This window comes from Uloborus diversus, chromosome 4 (assembly GCF_026930045.1).
Source record: "Uloborus diversus isolate 005 chromosome 4, Udiv.v.3.1, whole genome shotgun sequence".
Lineage (NCBI taxonomy): Eukaryota > Metazoa > Arthropoda > Arachnida > Araneae > Uloboridae > Uloborus > Uloborus diversus.
The window spans coordinates 109,866,714-109,880,506 of NC_072734.1; the positions used below are offsets into that span (position 1 = coordinate 109,866,714).

A 13,793-nucleotide genomic window follows, 5' to 3' on the forward strand; every position below is an offset into this window, starting at 1 on the left:
AAAGCACTTTTAACAAAGAGTTCCTTGAAAGCCTAAAATCCCTGTATATAACGTGTTGCAAAATTTGTACAGTCGTTGTTTTGCTTACTGTTACTTTGTAGCACTAAGTACTGTGCTTACTTTGTAGCACTGTTACTTTGTAGCGCTAAGGTATTTATTCATTTCTTAATAAAACCATTGCTTTGTTGTAACTTCTTTATCATTAGTTTTTTTTTTAAAGTAAGCTTTTGAAATCTTTTGAACAGATATAATGCTTCAGCAAGGCTGACTGTTCAATGTAGTAATCAATTTTACTGATTGGCAGATGAAACCACAAAGTTCGAACTATAATTTTCGCACTTTCATCTTTAAATATCTTTTGAAATCAAAGTACTGACGAAAGACAGCTTGAAAATGGTGATATATCCTCAGTGCAGTTTTGCATCATTAAAGGTATTAATACGATTTAATACATTATTTCTGCAAAGTTTTTTTTTTTTTTTTTTTTTTTGCATTATACAAAGAAATTTTTTCTTTTCGTTTTTGCAAAAGTATGTAATTGCTTTTTTTTTTCAGAAATTATTTAAGACATTTACTGAAATTTAGTTGCATCAAATATCCTCTTTTTTTTGCACACTGAGTATCGATTTATGTGGTTTCCTATCAGTTATTGAAAATCATTTACCTTTATCTTAAGGCAAGTTTCTCGAACAGTTTCTTTGGCAGTGATGGCTTGCGATTGCGCAATTCTTCTAAGGTTCCGCACTTCCAGCCTCAGATCCTTAGTTTGCTTCCTCAGATGCCTCAGCTGACTGTACATTTCTACACTCACTCGAAATTCTAATGCAAAGCAACAAAGAAGATGTACAATTAAAAGAAGAGCATTGTAATTGTATCAATTACTGAAAAAGAAAACTAATTATGTTGGAAAGAAAACGAAAATGAATAACTAATAAAGACAAGAAAAGGGAAGCAATCTGTGCATAATTATCAACTTTAAGATCTGTACATTCGTAAAACACCATTAAATAAAGTACAAAGTTTTACGGAAAGTTGCATGTGAATGTTTTTAAATTACAAGGGTTGGTCTTTTTCATGCATTTAGTTACTTGGCAATGAAATTGCTGTAAAAGATATTAATATTTAATAAATAATTCATATAATATTTCTGAAAGTTATCATCTGCTAGGGCGATTTATTGTGTTGTTATTTTTTTCACAATTGAAGTCTCTAAAATAACATCATGCACAAAAACCAATACTGCATACTATTTACCGCTACATTGCCTACTAATTACTAACTTATTTTATTACTGACAAAGAAATGAAAAGCACTGATAGTTAAATATTGTTTAAGAAATTTACAACTTAAGCTATACTTCTTGATTTTTCTATACACTAAAATCTAAATCTTTTGGATTGAACTTATGTGGAATGTCAGATATCTAAATGTGATTGTTTGTTGCTCTTAATGATAACAGAAATACTTGTAGTTATATTATACCACTGGTTGAAGACATTTCCTTCTCTTCAGTTCAATACCTAAATTTTAGAGGTGGAAATAGATTGGTACTACAATCAATCGGGTGTGTAGTAAAACTCCAGGTATGTTTCTGTCGTCGGGACTATGTGTCTTGTGGATTCTCATAGGAAGATATAGCTGCAGCCTGGTTATTGAACTCTTGGGGGAACCCCCATCATATTCTGTGCAGACGGCGAGGAAGCATCTGCGCTGGCAGAGCATGCTTGTAGTTTGAAGAGTATGAGTGTATTTGAGTAAATTAAACATTGATATGTGATATGAGTGTCAGTCAATAAATAACGAAACAGAGGATATAAAACAAATTTTATTCGACATTCTTCAAAACTTTTGGCCGAAATTGATTAAACACTTATCCCACTGGGAAATTAGTCGCATAATTACGTGCTCATAAAAGTCCTTTGGCTGCTGCTGGCCCCAATTACGCACGCATTCTTTTACTTCGTCGTCCAAATGAAATCGTTGTCCTCGAAGTGCCTTCTTGAGTTCTCCAAAGATGTGGGATGACATGGAGATAGATCTGGACTATAAGGGGGGGGGGGGGTTCAAGATTTCCCCCTTAAATTTCCATAAAAGTCCTTTTTTTGAATTGGATGTTTGGGGTTTAGTTTTGTCGTGCAACAGGATGATAGCATGTGAAAATTTACCAAGACCAAACCCATCCAATGCTTAAAAAGAACTTTTAAGGAAATTGAAGTGGGAAATCTTGAACCATCCCCCTGAAAGCCCAGATCTATCGCCATGTGGTCCCACATCTTTTGGGAACTCAAGAAGGCACTTCAAGGACAACGATTTCATTTGGACGATGAAGTAAAGGAGTGCGTTTGTAATTGGTGCCAGTAGCAGCCCAAGGACTTTTATATTTTTCCTAACGCTAATTAAAATTCAAGATACATAGATTTGTTAAAAACTTTCCAACGAAGTTTAACTAGAAAGATTTCAAGTATTTTCTAAAATAAAATGAAAGGCATAGAAGTAGTACTTGCTACCTTTGGTTGGTGGGGATACGGAATGTTGTCTTTCGGAAAGTGAACTTGGTTTAGGGGGTGGAGCTGGTTTAGCTCTAGGCTCACGATCTGAAAAGAGACGTACCGCAAAATATTAAAATTTGTAATTATGAAAAATTATACGATCAATATATAATAATATTAACTGATCTTCCTGGTCTTTAACTGCAAATTTTTCTGAATTATCAATGTTTTTTTTTTTTTTTTTTTTGGCTTGAATTTCCACCATTTCATTAAGGTCTTTTAAATTCAGCCAAATCAGATTCTTAGAGGAAATTTGTATTTGATGCAATGTTTTTTTGCAATGATTTTCTATTGAATTCCATTAATTCAGTAATTTCCAATTCGAGGAAAGTAAGTTAAAACAATTTTGATACTATTGAACTATAAAAGCGCAATAATTTGAGCATATTTTTTAATAAAGGATTTTTTTTCATCTCAAGTGCAGGATAAAGTCAGGTCAAATTTTTGACTTTTTTGATTTATTTAATCACTAAACAAGTAAATTATCCTCCTGCTTTCTTCATCACAACAATTAAATTATATTAAGCATTTAAACAATAATGCCACTACACATTTGTTTTTATTGATGCACAGTACGAGGCAATGACAAAATTGATTTTAAATTTTGCTAAAATCAATTTTTGATGAAACAGAAATAAAAAAGCATTGCGCAAGTTTGTTTCGGCCCTAACATAATATTTTCCTTTCCCTAGACTCTCAGTTACTATAACAGCAAGTTTTAAAGTTTTAAGGCAATGTACGAAAATCTTTTCTTGTAAGCACATTCAATAAAAAATATTGAATTCAAGTAAAGTCCAGAAAAAGTCGAATTTTTATTTCCATTTTTCTTGCACTAAAATGCTTTGTTTTATTAAAAATAAAAATGTGAACGTAAAACTAAAATAAAATTTTATAGCGTTAACATAAGGAAATGAAAATATTCCAGTATATAAGTGTAATTTTTATTTTACAAATCAAAATTTTTTCTAGTACTCTTATAACTCATAAAATTGCTCTAACAAAATTATGGAGGGATGCGAATGAAATCAGCAGAAACAAAAATCCAATTCTAAATTTAAAGGTTTGTTAAAGTATGTGAGAGTTCAAGTCACATTTATTAAAATTTAACATTTGAACGTCCTCTGTTTATTAAAAATTCAATAAACATCAATTTTTATAACATCTCAAAAGAGTTGAAAGCATGACCATTACTGCTTAGGCTGATTTTACCGCATGTATTTCAATACAGTCTTACTATTTTGAAATGAGGTAAGTATTTTCCCCCATTCTGTTCGTAAAAAAGAAATTTGCGATATTTAAGGTACGCTGGTGTAATTTTTTTTTTTATTTTATGAAAGCATAGTCCTGTAGTTGTAGTTTGTTATATTTTTAGGACTATTACCTGCAGAGGTGACTTTAACCATAGGAGGGTGCAGCTGAGTTGGAACTGAATCCACATCTAAAAGTACAAGAACGGTTTTATAAAACATAAGATGTTGAAATAGCGAGTATAACACCAACACAACATGGAATACCTACAAATTCAATTTAACTAAGCAAAGCATTAAACTTTCGTCGTATTTTTAAAATTTGAATGAGGAAGTTAATGAATTTATGGGCAATTCCACGGGTAACTGACAGACATTTTGGAACAAAACATTGTGTATTTTGCAACATTCAACGCAAAATATACGTTGTGAAAACGATCTTTTCTCCTGGATTATTGTATTTTTTAAGCTGAATTTAATGACATAATTGAATTCTTGAAATACATTTTGGATGATTTTAAAAATATTGTCAAACGCATGGTAACTGAATGACACAGTACTTTTTAAAATGTCAGTCAGTTACCGCGCTTTTAAAAAAATATTTCAAGAATTAAATTGGAGTATTAAATTCGGGTTTTAAAAATACAATAATCCAGGAGATAAGATCGTTTTCACAACGTATATTTTGCGCTGAACATTTCAAAATACTTTACTATTTTGCTCTAAAAATGTCAGTAAGTTAAAGTCTGACTGCGAAGAGTTGACCCTTGGCTCCGCCTTGTTACAGAATTGTCCATTTTAGTGAAGGGGCGATACGGAGAGGAAAGTTGGAACGAAACTTGCAAGTGTGTCATTGGTTCTAGAGTTTGAATACGTCGCCTTTTGGAATAAGAAATTAGCCAAAGAGGCAAAACATTTTAATTTTGTGCGGTCAAGGCGGATGTCTCATTGGACTGGTCACAACCTACGTAAGTGGGTGGGTCTTAATTTTATTTCTTTCGGCAGCCATTGGTTAGAGAATTCAATTAATTTCAATTGAATATTGCCTAGAGTAGGGTTGCAATAAAGAATGCAAAGCTTGTCATTTTTACTTTTCGCCAACTCAATGCAGTTATTTCTGCAACTTAAATCTTTCATGACTAAATAATCACATAGCGAAAATATATTATGAGTACATTTTTTTTCATATAGCCAAAATGTTGCTGAATTATAAAATATGGCATGCGTTCTTTCTTCCTTCTCTACCTATTTTAAGGAAAGGATCCGTTTTCTCAAATGATTGACAAGGGTCATGTGTCCGTGGTCGGACCATACCCGTGGAATTGTCCATATACAACAGTTTTATTTTAAACAGTTAATAATAAAACAGTTTTTTTTAATAGGACAACTTCGATGGGTTTGTAAGACATTCTTTATATAGCAATCAATTTAAAATAATGCAATTGTTTTTGAAATAAGACGAAATTCAGGCAATTTACAAAAGTTTGAAGGATATCTTTCAACTTTTTGAGGTATTCTATCCATTCTCATACCAACGCAAAATGCAAAACCTTTTTTTTTGCGATAAGTTTTAAATGTAAAAAAATACAAAGAATGTGTCACAATTCATCTTGAAGCTCCCTTTAAAAAACTCTCAGAATTACCTAAAAATACTGCAAACCTCTAGGGAGATGGGCAGGAGAAATATTTAATTTATTGCGTTTTATTTTCTGATATTTTATGATCAAAACATTGAACTGTATTAATTTTTTGCGAGAAGTTCATAGAATATGATTATTTCTATTGACTTCATCTTCTCTCGAAATTATATTAGTAACATTGTTTCTGATAGTTGATTTAGTCACAACTTACAAAAAGTAATTATATTGCTCTTTATATTCTAAAAGTATTACAAACTACAATTAGGATGAAGTAAAAATACAACTGCTTTAATAGGAACCTTAAAAATATGAAGATAAAAGCCATGCTCAAAATTTTCAAAAATAGCAGCAAAATTGCAAAATTGGAAAAATGTTTTCAAAAAGAAAAAGAAAAACAGCAAAAATGGTTGAAAAGGTCTCGTAGATAAAATGTTATGTCATGCTGCATGGCATAGAAACAAACATTAAACTGCAATAAATACCGTAAAAACTTTTTTATATGAATTGAGTTTTGGCTATAGTTGCCGTTTAAGAAAAAAGTGAAGATTACAACAGCTCAAACAGAATCGATCTTTTCTTTTCGATGGATATCTCTTTTTAACTGTGGGATATTTATTTTATTTTTTGATATGCACACATCACAATTAGAATATTGAACGCAAAAATAACAGATTTAAGGCTTATTTGAATGGTTCTGAAGCACAGAATTAATTTTTAAAATTCAACAGCGCTAAGGAGAAAAATAATTGTTTTGAGGAAGAACTTAAAGAATCTCTGTTCTCAATTAACGAATGAGATTGAGCGCCCCCCTCCCCTAAAGAACTAGGATCACTAGTTAAATCAAACTGAGACAAGGTTTAGAAAAAAAGAGAACCTCTTGGGTTGTCGACAGTCAAATTTGTTATTTTTATTGCCAGAAAGTAGTACTTTTAATGGGGAACGGTTGCGTAAATTGGGAAATAGTATGTTTTTCATTAAAACAGCAGTTACTATAAACTACAGTCAACTCTCGGTAGCTCGAAGTCCCAAGGACCGACTAAAGCCTTCGGTAAATCATTAGTTCGAGTTTTCGAATGTTCCTTTACCAACCTTCTGAAGAACAATTTTTATTTTTTCTCCAGGTATAGTGCATAATGGATAGACTATAACACTTATATTTTAGATAAAGTTAGTTATTAGTACTCGCAAAAATATCCTTACAGAGAATAAATTTTATCAGGACACTTCGAAAAAGGAATTTATTTTGGACTGCTTACATTTTTATGGCATCTTAAAATGTCAAAACACAAAATGTCAAGTTTATGTCATAGTCGCAATTTCTTTTCTATTGATGTCAGTTCGCATTGCTTTTAAACGTCTTTTTTGGAATAAAAGAAGATTATTCAAGTCATCCAGAAAATAATTTTTCTACATTTGCCAAATTTTTCGGTGTGGCAAAGATGCCATCAATAAAATTTTATGTCGTCAAGCCACGGCAAAAAGTAGCCGAATCGGCTACTTCTCCGTAATCTTGTAACACTGTGTGTATTAAGGAACACTATTGTAAACAAATTATCCCCTCACAGAAATTGATAAGCAAGGCAATGTGTCAAAGGAAAAAGAAAAATAAAATCTTATTTGCATTTTTAAACAAACAAGATAACAGTCATTTTAGTGCCGGGGAATTTAGAACCGATTTCGTATAAACTAGGTGCGATGAGTTCAAATATAACTTTTTGGTCAATGAGCTCATTTTCAATTATTTCTCAAATTTCTCAAGACGTAACATTTTAGTGAAATATACGTGACACAGGTTTAAGTGAAAACCATTGATCAATCAAAACACAAAACATAGAATTTTTATTACCATTATATTACACAAATATTCAGAGCTTAATTACCAAGTAGGTCAACTAAGCAGTGGATTAAGACTCCAGTTTTTTAAGGGCCCAAAATAACTCTAAATTATTCTGGTCTATTATTTAAAAAAAGAAATATAAATAAGGTTTTATCCTTTATTTACGTATTTACTTTTTTTTCTATGTACTTAAGGTGTGGGGAGCTCTGCACACCTAATAATTATTTTGAACGAGCGATTAAGCACCTCAATACCCCTAAAATTGACAATTCCAGTTCACCGTGAATGTTTATAAGGCAATTTCACGGGTAACTGACTGACATTTTTAGAGCAAAGCAGTAAGAATTTTGCAATGTTCAACGCAAAATATACGTTGTGCAAACGATCTTTTCTCCTAGGTTATTGTATTTTTTATGCTGACTTTAATGGTAATTGAATGCTTGAAATACATTTTGAACGATTAAAAAAAAAAATCAAAAGCATGGTAACTGACTGACACACTACTGTTTAAAATGTCAATCAGTTACTGTGTTTTTAACAAATTTTTAAAAATCAACCAAAATTTATTTCGAGAATTTAACTAAACCATTAAATTTAGCTTAAAAAATACAATAAATATATAGGAGAAAAAATCGTTTGCACAGCGTATATTTTGCGTTGAACATTAAAAAATAACATAATATGATTCACATTCACAGTGAACTAGAATTGCCAATTTTAGGGGTATTGAGGTGCTCAATCACTCGTTCAAAATAAAACATTATAGTTTGCTCTAAAAATGTCAATCAGTTACCCGTGGAATTGCCCTATAATTATGAGTTTTGACTATACAAAAGGTCCCGAAAACAATTTTGGACTACGGTTCCCCAATATCTTAATCGGGTGCAGCAAGTATTGTATACCAAGATCCAGAAAGCCATAATTCGTTGACGTGATGTTACTGAACTGGCCAGATGTAACTTAGTCTGTTAATACTTAGTCTAGGGTTTTTTCATGGACGTAAATGGCCTGTAGACTAATAGTAGGGCAAATATGCTGGAAGACATTTTTGTTTCTGAAACCTATTCTTGGTGTAGAAGTGCACAAAATGGAGTAAAAAGTGCACATTTTTTGGCACAACATCGGCATTGATCTAAAATAAAAGTGGTTCGATTCTATTTTCGATCTTACTTCGATTCAGCGCTCCAAATATAGCTAAAATCAGTTCTAAAACTCTGGGCACCAAAGAAAATAGTTCTTTTGCTGCAGTTATCAGAGGGTATTGTGATTTCAAGTATAATCAGTCACAGTAGCACGATTCCTGCAGTAACATCGAGTATTGGGAAAACATTATGCTCATTAAAAATTCATTACATACAAAAAAGTCGATGAATATAATTTTAAAAAAGGCTTTATTGCAGTGGCGTCACTACGGGGAGATGGAGGGTGCTGTCCACCTCGGGTGTGCCTTCTCTGAGGGGGGGGGGTTACACACAAACTGAAATTGCTGTTTGAAAAATATAAATACTTAAATTCAGAAAATTCCCAAAAATTTAAAATTATATTTACTCTATCAAACACAGTTGTATCAACACGGGGGGACGAAGGGGCATTCTGGAAGAGAAACTCTCCCCCCCCCACACACATCTCGGAGGGAATGTTATGCTCAAGATTAGGTTCTTACTGCCAATACTCAGATCTAGTTGTGACCTCCTCTTAAACCAAAAAGATAAACTTATTATTTTTCTCTGTGTTTGAAATAATTGAAATAATAAAACCCCTCTACTTTTTTGACCTCGCGACGCCCTGTACATATGCGTATAGAGCAAATCATATAAAAGGGTTCACAGTTTTTATTTGTCTTTTGTACATTAGCCAACTTTTATTAAAACATAAATGTAGTTGTTTCTGAAAATTGTATGAATTTCACGTTTACATAGAACATTAAAACTTTTTTCATGGGGGCGGGGGGGGGGGGAGACACCACAAAATACCTCGCCGGTTATTACCCCTGCTTGGTACGCAACTGTTTATTGCTAAGTAAAATATATAATCTTTTGCTTTAGAGACTAGAACTTTTATAGTATCTAGAACTTTTAAAGAATGCTTTACTGTTAACTCAGTAAAATCTAATCTTCGCTTGCAAAGAGACGAAGAAAATGGTTTGAGAAGATAGTAACTGCTTCAGTCAAAATAGGCAGAAATTTTAAGAAATCCTTTCAACTCTTGCTTTTTGACTTTTTAAGGACCACAAACTTGAAGTTAAAGTATGGAAGTTCTTTATTTGTATAAAACTAATATATGGTGACGTAAAGAGCATGTATACCAAATTTTGTGTAAATTGATTCCGTAGATTTTAAGTAAATTGAAAGGACATATTTGGTCCAATACAAATGCGAATCTGCAACTGTTTTCCAAAATTAGTTCAGTTTATTATTTAACTTAGAATTGTCTACAGTGCATTTTGATAGTTAATGATACTACCTAAATTCAATGATAAATTAAAATGTCTTTAGAATAAAAAGGGAAGCATGACAGCATGAATGCAGATGTGAGTAAGTGTTGGAAACATTTGTGATGTTTTTTTGAATAAAATTATAGTGTATTTTTTTTAATAAAAAATATGTCTTTTGCTAACTTGAAGATTCAGATGTTTCAAAAATACGGGGAAAATATAACCTAAAACTAATTTGATTACTCACAAAATAAAATTTGAGCTTAGCGGACACATATAAGGCAGTGAGAAGCAAAGTTTGGTAAGTGCCAAAATTAAAAATTTGGAGAAAACCAGTATAAATGGTAGGTGAACCTGTCTTCTGTCTTGGGGCAAGAGTACTAGTAGCCCTGGTAGATGCTGCTACACTGTTAAAATTCAGGAAATTTTTATGATAAATATTACTGTAAAATGGAGTGTTTAAAGTATAGAAAAAATTAGTGAATTGTGCCAAAAAAAAAAAAAAAAAAAAGAACAATTGCACCGTCAATTGATACACCACGTGACGTACAGTGCAAAGCCCATAACGCTGTATTTCTCCTTATTCTATGTGTCCTAACTCGTAGGGTAAGCATCAAAGTCGCCTTTCAATCCGAAGGTCCCGAGATCAAACTTTCTGCTCGCATTTTGCATTTTTAACTCACGTTTATTCCACCGTTAAATTTTACAGCAAACTAGGATTTTACGGTAAAGGTAACTCACAACATGGATGGCAGGACATTTTACCGTAAAATTTTAGGATTTTTTTAACAGTGATACACTGCATGATTTAGAAAAACTTTTCAATAAAAGCCTACCAATGACCGGAACTTTAAATGTGTTTTACTCAAAACTTGAAAACGTCTACATACATCCCTTTGCTTCTCACTGCCTCATTTGTCCCATGGTCTTCAAAAGATTTATGACGGCTTAGATTGCCCCAAAACAGCCAGCACGTGATAGTCAGTGCCGCAGGTAAAGTAAAATGTAAACGGTTTTGAGGCTCGTACTAAGTTTTAATTTGTTTCAACCAGATGAAGCAATTAGAACGAAGTAAAAAAAGAGAAATGGAAAAACGAAAAAAAAAAAAAAAAATCCGAAGCCCTTAAATTTTTGAATATTTAGTTGAAAAAGTAATATGCATAGTTTTATCTTGAGTTGAACACTTTTAACAAACAATATGTATCTTCTTCTTTCATAAAGGATTCTATATCGTTTGTTTACTCTTACTAAAGAATTTTTTCTTCTGATTAGAAAACATAAGCAACAAAAATACTAGAAAAACTACTCCCATTTTTTTTTCTCGTAAATATTTAAGCACAAATGAGGGGAACTTCAGAAAAAAAACTTTTCTTTTTGGTTTGAGGCCTCATCTCTCTATAGGTGAACAGTATTATTTTCGCCAAATGCCAATGAAGTGGGATTACCTGAAGAATGTTGGCTGCGAAGGGATAAGGAGGACTTGATGGCTGGCTTGACGGGTCGCTCGGCTGAAAAGAGAACTGCTAGCTCACATACGTTAACAGCAAAACGGACGGACAGGGTGAAGAATCTATGGGGGGTTATCACCCAACATGCATACATACCACGAAACATGCAGATGCTGCGGACGCAGCTATTTGTCAATCATTTTCATGTTATATGTACTGAGGTTTGGGCTGCGATCCTGACACAGAACGATCTCAATTGGTCAAAAATGACGCATAGGAAATGGAAAGTGAGATTTAAAAAAATAATGAGGTTATAAGTTAATATACTTAGTAGGTTTCTATAGTTCGGGGACTACGGTCATCAATGACTGAACGCCTAATAAAGCTCTAGACTAGGAATTCTGAATAGTAACCATTGGCGATCAAAGTCACAAAAAATGGTAGCCACGTAGCCATTAAAAAAAAAAAGAGAGAGAACGTAGCACAGAAAGTAAATAACCTATTCGTTATAACAAATATTAACGACAAATTTAAATGTTAAGTTACTTCACAAAAACAGCAAACAAAATTTCACTAGATATATTTTTTCCGAATTACGTTGGTTAGAGATCAACTGATGCGCTGAACAAAATGGATAAAAGGAAAGATAGAATTGGAAGCGTGTTGTCGTAACGCGATATTATTTTTAACAAATAAAAAAACACATGGTCTCCATTGTTGGCGACATGGATTTGATTCTTTGAAAGTGTTTTTTATGAAAATGGCATAATCTAGAGCTTTAATGCCAAAGCATGCAATTAAAGTATAAGTTAGAAATACTTTCTAATATCTCTCCCAACAGTGTTTGGATACTTTCACCCAAGTCATAAGATTGAATTGCAATTTTGTTGTAAGCAGGTCGAAGCTCTTTTGCGAGGTGAGAAACATATGCCTTCAAGACCAACGCTGCAACATGAAATTTTGTTAGTATTTGGTTGAAACATTCTGAGACGAAAGAGATACTGACCAGGGAACCACAAGAATAGTGTAATACTGTGAAAAAATAAATAAATTAACAGCTAGCATTCGAAAGAGAGTATTAAGGTATTTACTTGACTCATAAAATATTTGCCCTCGTCCCCCGTTTTGGAGATATATGGTTTTAAAGTCTGCCAAAATTTTAGCAAAGTAACTAAATTTAATGATTAGGCGAGAAATGGAAGGTCACCGTCTGCAAGCGTCAAGACAAGGCGTGTGAAAAGTGCCTTCCATTTCTCACTGAAACTTGCTAAATTTGGCGACTTTTCTTTAAATTTCGTAAAACTTTAAGACCTCATATTTCGATTACGGGGATATGAGGACAAATAATTTATGCGAGCTTTTACAAAGCTCTTTAAATTGCTACATCTTTAGTTGGTTTCTTCAATATTACATTATTGTATGGTTTCATAGTGAGGAAGGTATATGGTGGTCTAACAATGGCGAGATTGAAGTTGTACGAATGATACTTACGTTTTAACGATGGATATGAGTTGTCCGAAGATGAGCCTGATCGCTCTTGTCAGAGAATAGGTATCAATGTGACGGATCTTGCAATGTATGTTAAAATTCTGCGTCAAAAAACGCTAGCAGTAATAAGTCTAATTAGTGGCGTTAGCATTGTATCTAAGTGTTTGGTCTTTGTGATGATTGTTGCTTTTGAGATAACAATTTAACATTGAGATAATAACTTTGCCTTGGTAAGGTTGTTCCGAGTGCACATCTTCGGATAAGGATTCTTATGAATCTTTAAAAAGACGGTACTCTGTTAAAAATTCAGGAACATTTTACGGTGAATATTACTGTAAAATATAATGTTTACAATACGAAGAAAAAATTATAATAAATTTTACAGGAAAATGTAAGCGATTGCAGCGTCAATCGTTACACCACATGACTTATGGAGCGAAGCATATAATTCTCCAATCCTGCTCTCCCGACGAACCCCAATTGTAATAGGGGTTAAAGAACTGGTGTGTATTTCAAAGGGTCTCAGGTTCAAACCCCGCTGCGTGCATCTCGTTCTTTTTTACTCAGTGCAACTAGCCACAGTGCTTTTTATTTTGCGTACAATTTTACAGTAAAGTAGTATTTAACTGTAAAGGTACTTGTAAAAGGTACTGGCAGTCTGAATGCCAGTTCTTTTCACCCTAAAATTGTAGGAGAATTTTTATCAGTGTACTATTCAGGCACCTTCGATCTCACCCATCTTGTAACAACCATACGGCTTCCTTAGCATCTCCAAACTCTTTGAAGGTGTTATAAGCAAACGCTTGTAAAATTTTTAACGTTACAGAATTGGTCTTGAACACCTACGTTTCTCACATCGGAAGGAAAGCTTTTACTAGCTTGTAGAAAATTTTTCTGCAAAAGCAATTCCACCCGATGACATGGGTGAAACTATCCGAACAGAGAGGGGAGAGATATTAAAATGCATATCAAAAGAACTTACTTGAACTATATGCTTTGGCTGTCATTGGGGATAGCAGACCCCGAACTTTTGGAGCTTACTACGCATGTGGCAGAAAATAGGTGCACTTTACTTTCGCTATTTATTGAAGCTGTAATTACGTATTTTGTAATTTATTGCTTTAATGCAATTTTATACAGAAATGATTGA

General features: G+C 33.0%; 1 protein-coding gene across 1 annotated transcript in view; it reads right to left on the reverse strand.

Annotated features, from left to right (window-relative positions):
• LOC129220757 (coiled-coil domain-containing protein AGAP005037-like) overlaps positions 1-13,793 on the reverse strand; it is a 141,138-nt gene that overhangs the window by 45,551 nt on the left and 81,794 nt on the right. The window contains exons 15-17 of the mRNA XM_054855186.1: positions 11,153-11,215; positions 2,508-2,594; positions 665-819 (exon numbers count right to left, since the gene is read on the reverse strand). Of these exons, the coding sequence (XP_054711161.1) occupies positions 665-819; positions 2,508-2,594; positions 11,153-11,215 (305 nt within the window). The remainder of the gene's footprint in view (positions 1-664; positions 820-2,507; positions 2,595-11,152; positions 11,216-13,793) is intronic.